This window comes from Cladosporium halotolerans (genome assembly GCF_011745625.1).
Source record: "Cladosporium halotolerans strain TM138-S3 chromosome Unknown Sca2, whole genome shotgun sequence".
In the NCBI taxonomy this organism is placed as follows: domain Eukaryota; kingdom Fungi; phylum Ascomycota; class Dothideomycetes; order Cladosporiales; family Cladosporiaceae; genus Cladosporium; species Cladosporium halotolerans.
This window is the reverse complement of record NW_027191453.1, coordinates 1093846-1107897: the sequence shown is the minus strand read 5'-3', so window position 1 is coordinate 1107897 and position 14052 is coordinate 1093846. Positions and strand designations below refer to the sequence as shown.

At 54.3% G+C, this 14052-nt stretch overlaps 5 protein-coding genes across 5 annotated transcripts; 2 read left to right on the top strand and 3 right to left on the bottom strand.

Annotated features, from left to right (window-relative positions):
* Positions 1-208: 208 nt before the first annotated feature.
* WHR41_00907 (uncharacterized protein) lies at positions 209-1555 on the bottom strand (the record flags this gene model as incomplete). The annotated part of the gene is made up of 1 exon (XM_069369513.1): positions 209-1555. One exon carries the CDS (start codon positions 1553-1555, stop codon positions 209-211), a length of 1347 nt encoding a protein of 448 aa, XP_069233626.1.
* Positions 1556-1721: 166 nt separating this feature from the next.
* On the top strand, positions 1722-3099 carry WHR41_00906 (uncharacterized protein). Its single transcript, XM_069369512.1, has 5 exons — positions 1722-1856; positions 1913-1969; positions 2059-2153; positions 2221-2433; positions 2497-3099. Exons 1-5 carry the CDS (start codon positions 1850-1852, stop codon positions 2881-2883), a joined length of 759 nt encoding a protein of 252 aa, XP_069233627.1. The 5' UTR covers positions 1722-1849; the 3' UTR covers positions 2884-3099.
* Positions 3100-5424: 2325 nt separating this feature from the next.
* Positions 5425-6156, bottom strand: WHR41_00905 (uncharacterized protein; the record flags this gene model as incomplete). Its single annotated transcript, XM_069369511.1, has 1 exon — positions 5425-6156. The coding sequence occupies one exon, from the start codon at positions 6154-6156 to the stop codon at positions 5425-5427; it is 732 nt and encodes a 243-aa protein (XP_069233628.1).
* Positions 6157-6740: 584 nt separating this feature from the next.
* Positions 6741-9455, bottom strand: WHR41_00904 (uncharacterized protein; the record flags this gene model as incomplete). Its single annotated transcript, XM_069369510.1, has 1 exon — positions 6741-9455. The coding sequence occupies one exon, from the start codon at positions 9453-9455 to the stop codon at positions 6741-6743; it is 2715 nt and encodes a 904-aa protein (XP_069233629.1).
* Positions 9456-9666: 211 nt separating this feature from the next.
* WHR41_00903 (uncharacterized protein) lies at positions 9667-11656 on the top strand. The gene is made up of 2 exons (XM_069369509.1): positions 9667-10804; positions 10866-11656. Exons 1-2 carry the CDS (start codon positions 10636-10638, stop codon positions 11513-11515), a joined length of 819 nt encoding a protein of 272 aa, XP_069233630.1. The 5' UTR covers positions 9667-10635; the 3' UTR covers positions 11516-11656.
* Positions 11657-14052: the final 2396 nt, after the last annotated feature.

The following is a 14052-nucleotide window of genomic DNA, read 5'->3' as shown; positions in this document are numbered from 1 at the left end:
GCCACGTTTCGTTTGCCTTGCTGATCCCTTCTTGCTTTTGATGCCGAGATACATGGATTCCACGGGGATTTTTTTGGTTAGGTTTTTGAAATGATTAGTAGGTCTTTCATTCCTGTGATACGGTATCCTGCAATACTTTGTACATTCTTTTTCTGCTCTGTAATGATAAATCTTGGGCCCTCGCATCTATACATATCGTACAAGTTGTCTAGTCGCTGTCGCTGTCGCTGTCGCTGTCATCCTCGCTAGAGCTCTGGCTTGACGAATTTTCGCTGTCACTCTCACTATCGCTGCCGTCGTCGCTGCTCTCGCTCTCCGAAGAGCTGCTGTCAGAACTACTCTCATCGCTCGACACATCCGTCCTGGCCTTCCTCTTCCTCCTCGCAGGCAGCTTCGCTGCAGCCGCTTTCGGCTCAGCCACCTTCTCCTCCTCCTCATCCGCAAACTGAATCCTCTTCGCGCCCCCCGCCCCCGTAACAGTCGTGGGCTTCGCAACCGGCACCGGCGCATGATTCAGCAACTGCGCCAGCACCGCCTCCGCGCGCTCCACCCTCTCCGCATCCTCCCCACTCAACCTGCCCCCCTCCCTCAACCCCCTCACAGCACCCCCGTACGCCTCCCGCCTCGTCTCCGCCTCCTCGTACCCGCTGAACTCAAACTTCTTCCCGCCCTTCTCCGCCACGTCCCTCAGCACCTCGTCCGCGCCCTCCACGAGCCTGCTGCGCGCTCCCGCGCCTTGCAGGCCGGCGACGTAGGACACAATCGCGGGCGTGTAGGCCGCGGGCACGCGGTAAGTGCTCCAGAGGGACTTGAGGAGGTGGTTTTCTTTGGACTTGTTGAATTTCCACGCGGGCTTGTCGTGCGCGAACTGGTGCAGGTATTGCACGTAGGCGGTTTGCGGGGGTTGGTGGGCGGTGGCGGCTTGTTGAGGTTGGGTTTGGGCTTTGAGGGACTGCTTCGCGGCTTTTTTGGCGGCTTTCGCGGCGCGGCGTTCGCTGAGGCTGGGGCCGTTTTCGGGGTCGTCGTTGCTGGACGCTGCTGCCTGGTCGGGCTTGGGGTCTCTCGTTGCAGCTTTGGATTTGGCCTTCGATTCTGCTGGTGACTCCTGGGGTTTCTCGGCCGACTCGGGCGTTTCTGGCACAGCGGTTTCCGTCGAAGGCTTGGGTGGCGTGTGCGGCTGGCCGCCCGCGGCCCAGGCTTTGAAGTAGTTCTGCCCGGTCTCGCCGTCCTCCGCCTTGGTCTCTGCGGAGAACTGGACGGATTTCTTCGCGGGCGTTTTGGTGGGTGATTGCGAGCCGCTGAGGATTCCTTTGACTACGGGGGCGTCTGTGGAGATCTCGTCTTGGGGTTTGGAGCGCTTGTTTTTCTTCTTGGAGGAGCCGTTTGAGATCTCGGGTTCGTCATCCCGGGATCTTTTGGCGCCGGCGTGGGAAGTTCCATTGGTTGTTGCTGTAGCTGTGGGTTCAGGTGCTGAGACGGGAGTGTCGTCCGCGGTGTCTTTGGCGTATTTTAGTTTAAGCCCGATTTTCTTCCAGGCGGGCACATGTTGCGACATGGCGACAACGGTTTTGCTGCCAAGCGGCTATATGTGCAGTAGTTAGACAATATTTATGAGCTGCTCAAAAAATGATAATTTTTGGCGAAGTCTACGAGAGACGTCTAGGAAAGCTCGGCTGTGGCTCGGGCGCGACCCCAGGCAGCTGGCAGCGCGTCACGACAGCTCCAGCGACGGCCATCGACACGACGTCTGCTTGAGCTGCCCGCAACTCATTACAACTCCCTCTATCACGCCAACTGCTGCCAACACCCTTTTCCCCACCTTTAAACATACACAGCCGATACCGTCAATATGGCGAGTAAGTGATACAGCAGCCTTCCGATGCTGATCATGGCACTAACGGCTCTCAAACAGGCGGCTACGACAGACACATCACCATCTTCTCGGACCAAGGTCGCCTCTACCAGGTCGGTACGTAATCGCTCGAACGCCATCCAAGACCTCATCGGGGAGTTTCGATCACAGGAAGAAGACAGTCGCTCATACAATCATCCTCACAGAATATGCATTCAAGGCGATCACCGCAGCAAACATCACATCCGTCGGCGTACGAGGCAAGGACTGCGCAGTAGTCCTGTCGCAAAAGAAGGTGCCGGTAGGTTTGGACAACAGCATTTGGAGCTTTGCAAAGTGGAGAGAAGCTGAGATTATTCCGCATTCAGGATAAGCTCATCGACCCGGAGTCGGTGTCTTACGTCTACAAGCTCTCGCCTTCCGTCGGCTGCGTCATGACCGGTTCGATAGCAGATGCGCGCGCTTCGGTGATGAGAGCGAGGGGTGAGGCGGCGGAGTTCAGGTACAAGTTCGGCTACGAGATGCCTTGCGATGTGCTCGCGAAGCGTGTCGCCAACATCAGCCAGGTTTACACGCAGAGGGTACGTTTTCACGGGAGACGGATGGAGGCTGTAGGACTTGAAAATCGCTGACCAGCGCAACAGGCCTACATGAGACCGCTCGGCGTGGCCATGACCCTCATTTCCCTCGACTCAGAGTTCGGTCCGCAGCTCTACAAGTGCGATCCCGCAGGATACTACGTCGGCTACAAGGCCACTGCCTCGGGACCTAAGGCGCAGGAAGCACTCAACTTCATGGAGAAGAAGCTGAAGAACAAGGACTACGCGGAGGGCGACTGGGAGGAGGTCGTTGAGCTTGGTATTACTGCTTTGAGCTCAGTGTTGAGCGTGGACTTCAAGAAGGGCGAGCTGGAGATCGGTGTCGTCGGAGGGCCCCGGACAGACGGCAAGGAGGGTACCGACTCTTCATTCCGTGCGCTGACGGAGGAGGAGATCGATGAGCGGTTGAACGCGATCGCTGAGAAGGACTAAGGGAAGAAGCGGTCTGTCGCGTTGCCGAACACCTTCTAGCGACGCATCCACCGTATCCTTGTCGCTGACCGCCGATGCGCAGGCACGGCGTGTAGGCGCACGTGAACGAGTCATCTTTGCAGTACAGTCAGAGTATACCTACGACACAGAAGGCAGCATGAATGTAAGAATAATTCAGAACGCAGTGCCGAAGGTGGTTTCCGTCTTCTTCCAAGATCCTTAGCCCTTTGCACAGCCTCATCTCGTGCAGTTCGTTCAGAGCGTGGATGCAAGCCACAAAGTCGGCTGCTTTGCAGAACGGCGTGGCCATTGGCTGTGGCTTTCAGCCGCATCTACTGTCAACGAGAGGTGCCGCTGCTCAGCTGCTGCACGCTAGGCTGATTGCCATCTTCGGCACACGGCTCTCGTCCCGACTGACCTCACTTGAGTTTGACTTCGAACCAGCTCAGTCGGCTAGCACACTCTCGCTCAGCTGCGCGCCACAAGTATCACTGATTGAGGAAGTCAGAATCCAAGAACGTGGCACGATTCGTTCGCATGAACTGCTCGCCCTACTGCATTCGCACCAGTGGCGCCGGACTGCACTCGAAAAGTGAAGAGTGAAACGACCGCTCTGCCCACGCTACTCTTCGGCTCTGTGGAATTGTGCTTGCGAGCCGTCCGACTAAGCTCCCGTCACAGTGCCCCATACCTTTGCCGTGTCATCAATGGTCCAGCAGTGCTCTTGATGGCGTGAGACCAGCTGCGTGAGACCGAATCACAGCTGTCCTACACTGTTCTGCCTTTCCATTTCCACGCTGCTGACTTCGTGCAGACAATGTTTTGTGACGTCGTGATTACTGCAGGGCGCACAACCCTCGACACCAGGATGAGGCGTACCTGCGTTTCTACTGGTAGATCACAGTAGTTCCCTCCCACTCCACCTCCCACGCTATCGCCGCCACGGAACTCATGGCTCGTGGTTCCCACGTTTTATCTCTGGACCCACAGAGGTCAATTGACTCCTGTCACACGCAGCCTTCCTTTGCTCTTCATCTCTTTCGCCGTCTCGTTGGCTGCGCATACCACCGTCGCTCCTGAACTACAGTACGCTGCTGAGAGCCGTTCAACCAGTAGCTGTTCGGCACATCTAGTAAGCACGGCACATACTCTGAGCATGCAAGGGTATGCCTGGCATCTATAAGTATTCTCCGATCGCTACACTGTGCTTTAGAGCTGATCATTGTCGATCATTCCTTCCATCGGTCCGTTCCTTTGCCTGTCCAGTTTACACGTTGCAATTGTACATAGCATCTCTGCCTCACGCAATCCGTGTTTCGCGTCGATCGCATTGCTCTTCGTTGTACCTGTTGTTTTCGAGAGTAGTCTTGATAATGGCAGATGGCTGTAAGTCACAGATCAAGCTCAAGTATTAGAGCACGACATTCACTAACGCTCGTCAGTAAACCAAGCCCGAGCTATGCGCGTTGGGGAAATTATGGCAGACTTTCGCAATATCCAGCATCGTATTGCTGCGATCCGGGTCATGCCCACCAGAGAAGAGTTCAACGAAGTCGGCTTCGTATTGGTGAGGCAAAGTCAAGCCCAAGCAAAAGCGCTTCTGAACCAACCATTCGAACAAACCGGTCGAGCGAGAGGAACGGAGGAACAGCACAAGGCTCAGCTCCAACGGTAGGTTTGCACTCACATTTCCGATCGAACCAAGCTACCAGAGGAGAGACTAACCCTTCGCCTGACAGCATCATCATCGACGCTGCTATGCGAAGGCACAACGCACAAAAAGCATTCCTGCGAGCTACCGCAGCCCTTCGATGGATTAATTCGAGAGCGGCAATTCTGCAGGGCCATAGGACGCAGGCGATCCATGAGCCAGCACTACAGCAGATACGAAATGTCTTGCAAGTGGTATGTGTTCACACTTGTTGGTCTACTATCCAAGAACTTCTCTGAGAGTCGCCAGGAATTATCAAGAATAACCGACCAACGTATCGACATCTCGTTTCGATCCGCCGATACCTCCGTTGGTAAATGGGTACAGGAAGACCCGACGCTGGCCGTCATACAAAGCATGAGCGCCTCACGCTAGGCTCACTTATGGCTCGCGGATACTCTGAGAGTGGAAGAGCCTTCAGAGCAGCAGCTGGATCTGCAGCTCACGGTCCCAGTGACCCTAACGTTTCGGACGGAGCGGTAATTAATAGGTGTACCGTATAATGCACGTTCACAGAATCTCTGAACAGTTGAAGGCAAGAGAAAGTGCGTTGCAAGACTTAACTGTAAAGCTCTTGAGTAGAGATGTGAAGCCAGTAGACACTGGAACTCGATGTCCCAAACGGTAGAATAACATCCCTCGCATCGTACATCGTCCATAAAACCCATATGTGTACAAAATCCTTTTGCGAGCGAATGAACTTGCTCATGATCCCAAACAGACACAAAGCCGTGCCATCCCAAACACCAACGCTGAAAAGCAGTATGTTGTTGCATCCCCAAACCCGACCACTCAAATCGTACAATGCCTCCCTTCTGCGAAAGTTCGCTTCAGATTTCCACCTCGCGATCAGCACGCATGCCTTCCAACACCTCGACGAGCCCACCGTGCCTCAAACGCTCGAGCACAACTTTCATTCCCTTCTGTGCCTTAGGCTGGCTCTTCTCAGTCCTCTGCAGACTGATCGTCTCGATCGCAGTCCTGATCGCACCCTGACCCCACGAGCTAAACAGCCCTCTCCTCGGCGCCTCCTCCTCACCTCCACTCACAGACGTCGCAGTCGCCTGCTCTCCCCACCGCGCGCGCTGCTTCCGGATCTGCTCGCCAATCCGCGACTTGAGCGTCACGGAGATGTTCACATTCGTCGTCTCCTCGTTCCAGCCCGCGCCCTCCGCCAGCGCCTTCGGCCGCTCGTACCGGTGCTTCTCGATCACAGACAGCACGTTGTTCCAGTCCAGGTTCCGGCTCTCGCTCTGCATCACCCCGTTCTTGACGTCGACCACGCTGCGCTCGAGGATGAAGCTCTGCGTGCGGCCGTCCTCGCCCGCGTTGCCCAGGTAGCTGCGCGGCAGCAGCTTGACGACCGCGGGCGGCAGGCGCGAGCGCTTGAGGTGCAGGCGCACGGTCGTCAGGCGCTGCGTCTCCGGGTCGTAGGACCGCTCGATGGTGTCGGTGGAGGCGACGTGGCGCGCGTAGGGGTTCGGGTAGCGCAGGAAGTAGGCGAGCGAGACGGTCGAGAAGCCGTAGTCGTAGACGGTGTCGTTGGAGTAGAACTTCACCATGGCTGCGGTGGGTGTTTGGGGCTAGGGTTTCGGGTAGGCAGGGTGTGCTGGAGGCGATGCTACAGGTTCTGGTACGGGCGTGCGCGGCAATCGGCGGCGAGGCCCATCACCTGGCGGAATGATAGGGATGGAGAAGATGGATTAAATTTGTTGCGTGTAGATACACCACCCAGAGGCGTGCAGTGGATGCGGTGGCGAGGGAGGGGATCTGCGGATTTATGAGGAGATGGTGTTGGAGGAGATCATGATGGCGGAGGTCAGCGGAGCCAGCCAATCAGCCGCAGCCGCGTCAATGTCATCGTGCATCTAGGCTCTTCATACATATAAGCGAGCGGCTCACACCGTCGCACTTCACCGACTCAGCATACGATGCATTCGAAGATATGTTATATGTATTCGAAGACGGAAATATCTCTGGTAAGTGCTTTTGATGGCTTTCAGACTAGTGATCGAACGTTCGTGATGCTTTGAATCACGTGGGCTCTGTCCGTTTGAGGCAGCTGAGCACGTGGAACGAATATCGTTGAAGTATCAGTATTCGTGAAATCATGACTCTTGAATTTCTATACACAGGCGTGCTATCATCATGCCTTTGCCCTGGCCGGCTCACCGGTCCTCGCCCTCCGCCTTGTCGCTGGTTGGTACACGTCGTTGAAATTCATGACAACGCCCAAGAACCGCATATCGGTATCCGGTTGACTTCGTAGATCCCCAAGCAGAGCGGTGATCTTCGTCTTGAAATCGCCTCTGAGCGTCTTCAGCCTGAGCCGCAGGTGGTCCAGGATGGCTGCTTCGTTGCCGGCGACCGCAGCTGGGCCGCCTGGTAATGGAATCAGCGGCGGGATCGGGGAGTCGATCTCGCCTTCCCTTGTGCTACGACGGTTGATCGAGGTACTGGCAAATGAGGAGTTCATGTCATCGTCGGCCTCCGTGAGTCCCCACCTGCCAGCCTTGGTGCGAGTTTCGATCTTAGCCGCGCGCTCCTGTCTGCGACCGAACTCATCGACGCTGTGAGACCACAGTGAATCAATCGCGTCCTTGTAGGCAAGGATCAGCTTCAAGAGCTCGTGGAGCTGGCTAGGGAAGTCAATGTGACCTCCACCAAGCAGACCCTTGCGCGTGATTGCCCGCAAATAAGAGGTGTGAGCGGTGATCAGCGTGTCTAATGTGGCGTCTGGCTTCCGAATGGCCTTCTGCAAGCCTTCCCAGCCGGCCTCGATAACCTCGAACAGAATGTACCATTGCAGCTGGTCGATGAAATGGATCATCTCTGCCATTGCGCCTCTAGCCACCTTCCAATCTTCACCAAGTTTGTCGCTCACAGCCCCAAGAACGCCTCGAGCGCCAGTCATGCATCGTCGCCACGTGGTTCCGAGGGCAAATTGGACACGCTTGACACGCCAAAGGAAGTTGAACACCTTGAGGTATTGCTTGCTGGCCCAGGGTGTCACTATGACATCCAACGGTGAGTCGATCCGGTACTCCAAGGTGAAGACGTCCCAGCCAATCTCGCCGTGGCTGAGCTCCAGCATGCGCGCGTCTAGGCGCCGGAGAACGTCAACATCGTCGTACTGTGCATTGGAGTTGCGGATAGCGTGCTCGAGTTGCGCAGTCAAAGTGTGGCGGTATTGTGAATTTGCGGGCTGGTCCAGATTGTCGGCCAACGACTCCATGAGGAGCCCAATGAAGTCGCCTGAGCCAAGCAAGAGGTATTTCTTCAATGCGGTGAGATGCGTGAACAGGGCAAATTTGTCCTCCATGAGGCTGAGTAGCCTAGCCATAACAGTTGAATACGCCGAGTCGATGCTGGAGTAAAGACTTGCGGGATCACTGTAGCTTAGCTCGCGTGATGCATCCCTCGAATGCTTCTCGACCCAGGCAGAGTCGCCGCAGGAATAGCGGATGAAGTTCAAACTCTTTCCGATCAAGAAGACTCGGTTGGCAAGGTCTGCGTTCATGATACTGGGTATCATCGCCGATTGAAGGGCGTATTTGTGCTCCCATACACTCATCGCTCCTACGCCCATGCCGTCTCTATCGTCACGGTTTTCGAAGACGAAGAATTCTTGATAGGGGTCCTCGAGCTCACCATCGTAAATCCACGCCCGCAGCATGTTGTAGAAGGGTTTCGTGATATTGCTCAGCAATCGTTCTGCGAAGCTGTGCACAAAAGGGTCGCCGTGCGAAATAGCAAAGCTGTGGATCAGACTGATGAGCTCTCCGCCTTTCTTCCCCTTCGCGCTCTCAACGATCAGACTCATCAGGCGCAGACCTGTTGTCGCATCTCGGGTCCATACTACAAGACGCTTCAGTGTCACGCCAGCCTTGCCTAGACCGCCATTTGGAAGATTGTCATCCAGCTGCTGCAGCGCACGGCGGATCTGGCCTTCCAGTTGCGCTACCAAGGACAAATAAGACCGCAACTCCGTCCCGATAGCAGATCGCAAGCTCTGACTAACGAGCCCGCCAACGTCCTCACTTTCGACAAATTGCGAGAGCGACTTGTACAACAACGCCGGCTCGGCGAGGGTGTGTAGCAATGAGACCAAAGGTGTCGGTAGATTTGCTGGTAGCTTCAATGCAAGATCATCTCCGAATGGGAGGTTGTTCGAAGAGAGTCCCTGGAGCGTAAACGGCAGGTCTCGTAGTAACGCAGATTCACCCGGTTTTGCTTGGTTTGGAGCTGCACTTTGTGCTTGTTGCGGTGGTTTTGCTTCTGGCACGGACTTCTGTCGCGTCGGCACGGGTCTGTCTCGCACAGGCGGCGGCCTGGGGCTTTTGGGTCCTTCAGCTCTCGGCATACGCGGCAACCCGTCCCTTGCAAAGGCATCATCGTAGGAGGTCTTCTTCGCCGTTGACTTTCTGCCCAGCTCGACTGGCTCGTCTACCTCCATTTCGTCAAACGCCTCCTGTTGAGATGCCCTTTGAGCATCTCCATTCTCAATCCCGTCGTCCTCTCCAATACGGTGCAGGAAGTAGAGAATGCCCCACTTCTGCCCTAACACCGGTTGCGACAGTAATCTTGAATATAGGTTTCCAAAGCTCGTCGCCCGCTCCAAGTCCCTTCGTTCTGTTCCTCCTCGTAAAAGCTTCTCTTTGATCAAGTCCGCTGCGAGGTTGACATCCTCAACCGTGCCACTCTCTGGTTCCGCATTGACGAGGTTGCGCGCAAGGACGTTCGCATCTTCCCATCTGCGCTCGGCGTCCGCTTCACTTTCATTGTGATATTGTTGCGGGACAAGTCGCTCCAGAAGGGATTGGAGTGCGCTCTCCACGCGCGTATTCCGTGTGTTGCTCATTGCAAGGGCGGCATGCTTGTTGGCGGTGCGGGCGGTGTCCCCCGACGCGTGAGGTCGGGTCGACGCGCCTGAGCCCAAGTGTTTTGGTGGGGTCTCGCTCCAAGCGGAAGGCGCCAAGCTGTCAACGGTCCAACGGGATGCTTGGGTACTTCCAACAACGCTTCAGGTTGCCGACTCACGTGCGATTTCATGGGTCTCGCCAATGCATAGATGACTCCGCAATTGTAACGTTGCAGGGGTGCTCGGGCTACGTTCTCGACTCTCAAGTCATTACCACGGCTCCATCGGAACTTTCCGGCTCTCTACTCTTTCCACGAAGTATTCCGATGTACAGCACTATGGGACTCTTGCTGGGATGGCGGTCTCATTTTCAGAACGCTTCGAGGAGACTACACTATTCGTCATTTGGACTGGAAGGCTTGACTCGTCAAATGTATCAGCGATGCGGCTTACGGTACAAGTTTGTCTCGCCTGCAACGTCACCTCCGAAAACACACATCCTTTGAATGATGGCCACCGCGGAATGCGTCGGGATACTCCTTGTTCGAATGCTCGGAGAGCTCGGCTATGTAGTAACAAGAAACCTGTCTCCCTGCAATTCACGAAAACTACTTTAGGGCGCGATTTCTTCACGCTTCAAACGTGGCGTGCAAGGGTCTGTATTCTCCGCGGCTGAGTCTGCTCATCAGGCCTAGTCCGCTCCAACATTGCCATGCGAGCTTGGCACATCCGCAAGAGCACTAAGCTTACTTGCAGTGTTCTTTTGTTGTTCACCGGCGTTGGTGTCATGCTGATATACTTACAACATCGGTTCAGAAATTCCGTAAGCAAACGGTCCAAGACGAAGTGTTGAGGCCAGCTCTGTAGCAGTTTACGGCCGCTGCAAACTCACATTGTCTGTCAAACGAGTTCTCGGCAGGTACATTCTCAATCTATATCCTAGTTCGATTCCCGTGGCCGTCCCCCACAACACCCTATCCGACCCCGACATTCCTTGGCCGTTGACGAAACACCAAGAGGCCTCGCCCAGCCTTCTTTCTGCATCTTGGAGGCCTGGCTGTGGCAGTGACCGGCGAAGGCGGCGGCTAACAGGTGTATAAGATGTCTCGAACTTCCTCTCTTCGAGGAACTCTATCGGACCAGTTCTTCTCGTCGTGTTCAAGCTTATACTTACTACATCATGATTCGTTCAGCTCTCATTTTGTCTGCTCTTACATCTTCGGTGCTGGCATGTGCAAAGCATGACAATCACCATTATCCTGAGACTCCTCACAAAAAGCGAGCCGAGGCAGGAGAGTCTCGAGATTGGGAGTATGCAACTTCGTACGACTGGGGGAGTCTCAACTTGGGTGAGATATCTTAACATCTTTTAATCTTTTATATTAGAACGAATTACTGACGATGGGTAAGACTATGAGCTGTGCCATACCGGCGCTCACCAGGTACCTATCGCCCTGACTCCCGAAAATGGGCCTGCAACATCGCATAAGCCGTCATTCAACTACGCTGGTTCACACGATGGCAATTTCTACAACTGGGGATTCGGTCCAGCTTTCACTATCTCTCACGAAGAAGGCAACTACACTGGCAACCCCAGCCTCACATATGACAACACCACCGTCTACCTGACCGGTTGGCACATCCACACTCCCGCCGAACACACCGTAGCTGCTCATCGCGCCAAAGCCGAGCTGCACCTTGTCCACGTTGATGCAGAGGGTAATCCTGCAGCTGTTCTGGGCATCCGCATGGAGCCCGGCACCAGCAACTCGACCTTCTTGGAACAGCTCCCAACTCCTATGATCCATTGGAATGAGACCGACTCTGAAGAGCATTTGAACATGAATCTCGGACTTGCACTTGAAGATGTAGAGAACCTCGACGAGTATTGGACGTACGATGGTAGTCTTACGACACCCCCTTGTTCCGAGGGTATCAGATGGTTCATGGCGCGCAGGAACTTGTTCACTGGTTTAGAACAGATGAGGGCAGTTCTTCGGGCCAGTCGTTTCGGTGCCAGGACAACGCAGCAGATCTGGATGCACAATGTCAATGGCTGATTTGGTGGCTCAGAGTCTTGCATTAACGAGAAAAGTATTGCATTCATGGCGAACAAGCGATGTCTTATGCATAGATGTTCCGATGGTGGTGGGAACTCCCACGAATCGATCGCTGTTGAACGAAAAGCGCTCAGTCCTTCCCGTCAATAATCAATTTATCTCATGCATTCACCCCACATGCCCCCGCATCGGAAGATCTCGTTCTGGCCATTTCTGTTTCGCTTAATCATCCGAGCAAGAGCCCCAACCATGGAAGATCCTGGTTCGCCAAGCCCGTCATCGGGGATGGTCCCCCGGCCTTGCCAATGCCAATGCCAATGTGCCTCGCAGTACCTCGCTTATATTCCCATGGCAGCAGACCCTTCGAAGTCAAATAAAGTGCACAGCCGGCATCGTACCGATTCCGCGCAGGCCTGAAGTCAGTTCTTGGTGAGCGTCAAACAACTCGTTGTTACCGTGGTTGATCGCAGCAGCAAAATCTTCTGGCTCTTCGTGATGAAGCGGTCACGTTGTCCAACACGGACTCCTCCACGTCGTCGATTTCAATAAAGTAGTATTCTCGCATCCCGAATAGTGACTCGATGTGCTGATGCTTGAATATTTTGAGATGTGAATATTAGTAGCCTGCGCCGTTCACTTCGGACAGAGTGCTGGAACAGTAATTTCACTGCACTTGTGCTCTCGATTGGAAAACAGTATCTAGTGGTACGAAACGTAGAACTCACGACTACGAACCGCTCATACTGGCAGCAGGTTGACAGGACAGGTGATAGATACGATGCATAGAGAGTGCATGGACAATGAAGTGACCTGTAACAGAGACGGAAAAGTCACGGGCGGTCTCCTTTCTTTGTCTATATCGTCGCGGACGTCATCAATTTTTGTACCTTTCATTCAAGCTTCGCCAGTTTCTTTGTTCGGCCTCTGGGCCGGGAGTCGAGTTGCAGGGACAATAGCCATTGTGATTTGGGAAGCATTGCTTTGAACATGTTTTTCCTCCATCATGTCCAGATACATTTCGTTGCCAGACATTCAATAATACTCCCCTTGTCCTCTTCAAGGTCGCTTTCTGGCAAAGTCAACTTCAATACTGCGCTTTGTCTTTCACAGCAGAATTTCCTCGTACTCCTGAGCATTGCTCTTGTCTTGCTAACGCAGAAGTTAACGTTATTTCGCACGCTCTTCTACGATCCATTTTTGCAATGGTCAACCGTTCAGTTAGTGACGGTTTCCGAACGGATGGAAAGGTCGAGTACAGTCCCGGCATTGGTCTTATCTTCTCCGCAATTGCAGTCAGCAGGCACGACGAGGGCGAAGACTCAAATGCTGCTCAGATTGCGGTGCTCTCTGATGTTATCGACCGCGTGCTTATCGAGATGGCAACTGAAGGCTATGCGCAACCTGCTCCACGATCGGAGGTTGCTCAGACACTGAATAATATTCGCAGGACCGGAAGACTCGCTGCGGCACCGACGGACAAGCAGTCAAGGCTGGAGGTCAACTGTTCCATTCCAATGGTCGGTGAGATTGCATCTTGCCTTGGAGATGCTAAGGCCAGGAACTCATGGACCCCTCCAAGTAAGGCTTGGGCGGATCTCGGAGCAGGGTCGAAGTACGTGTTCGTCGGCCGTCAAAGTTAAATTGTTTCAATGCGCGCCAGAGCTTTTGAGTTGTTCTAATCCAAAACGATCTCTTTACCGATTTCTTACGACATCATTGCCTCTTCTGCCAGTATCACGTGCTTTTATCCGCTGCCGAGAGACTTCGATTGTAATCAACAGACAATTGCTGTCATGTGATCGTTATCTTGCAGGCATGTGACATCTCTCGGAGGAATCGATTTTTGCTCGCCCACTGCATGGTTTCCTGGATCTCCTCAACAGCCTGTCGCCCATATCTTCGACGCTTTGAAAGATCGGTCACCGCATCCTCTCAATCCACGATCTGCTCATGATCACCCACCAAGATAATTCGAAACGCTAGTCTTTCGACCACACACCTGTCGAGAAGCTCTGATATCCGGGAGCCGTGGATCGGAAAGCCACCAACACAAGCGACACACCGATCATGCCCGCCGATTCCGACAACATGGCCTCGCTCTCCAAAGCCAGCATTTTATTGATTGTCTTCATGTGCGCCACCCTTCTCTCAGTCTGTCTCGCGATGGGCATTCTTTACTACAAAAGGTACGTGGCGCAGAGAAGCGAGAGGGAAGCTGCAGCGGCTGTGGCAAGGGCAAATGCGCAGCTGGAGGCGGATCTGTTTGAGGCTGAAGCGAGGCGGGTCGAGGTGGACAGAGGATATACTCTAGCGGTTCTTGAGGGCTGGGTTCCAGAGCGCCATTTGACGGGAAGAGGCCTCGCGCACTGAATATCGTATGAGGTGGGACTTTGATGGCGAGGATACGAAGATGCAAGTGAGTGCATGGGTACGCTTCTGGTGGATTTTGGACCAGGCCGGGCAGTTAGTCTTCCACCACACTTCATTTCTTGTCGTTAACAACATCAATGGCAAGAAAATGACTCCTGCAAGTTTCG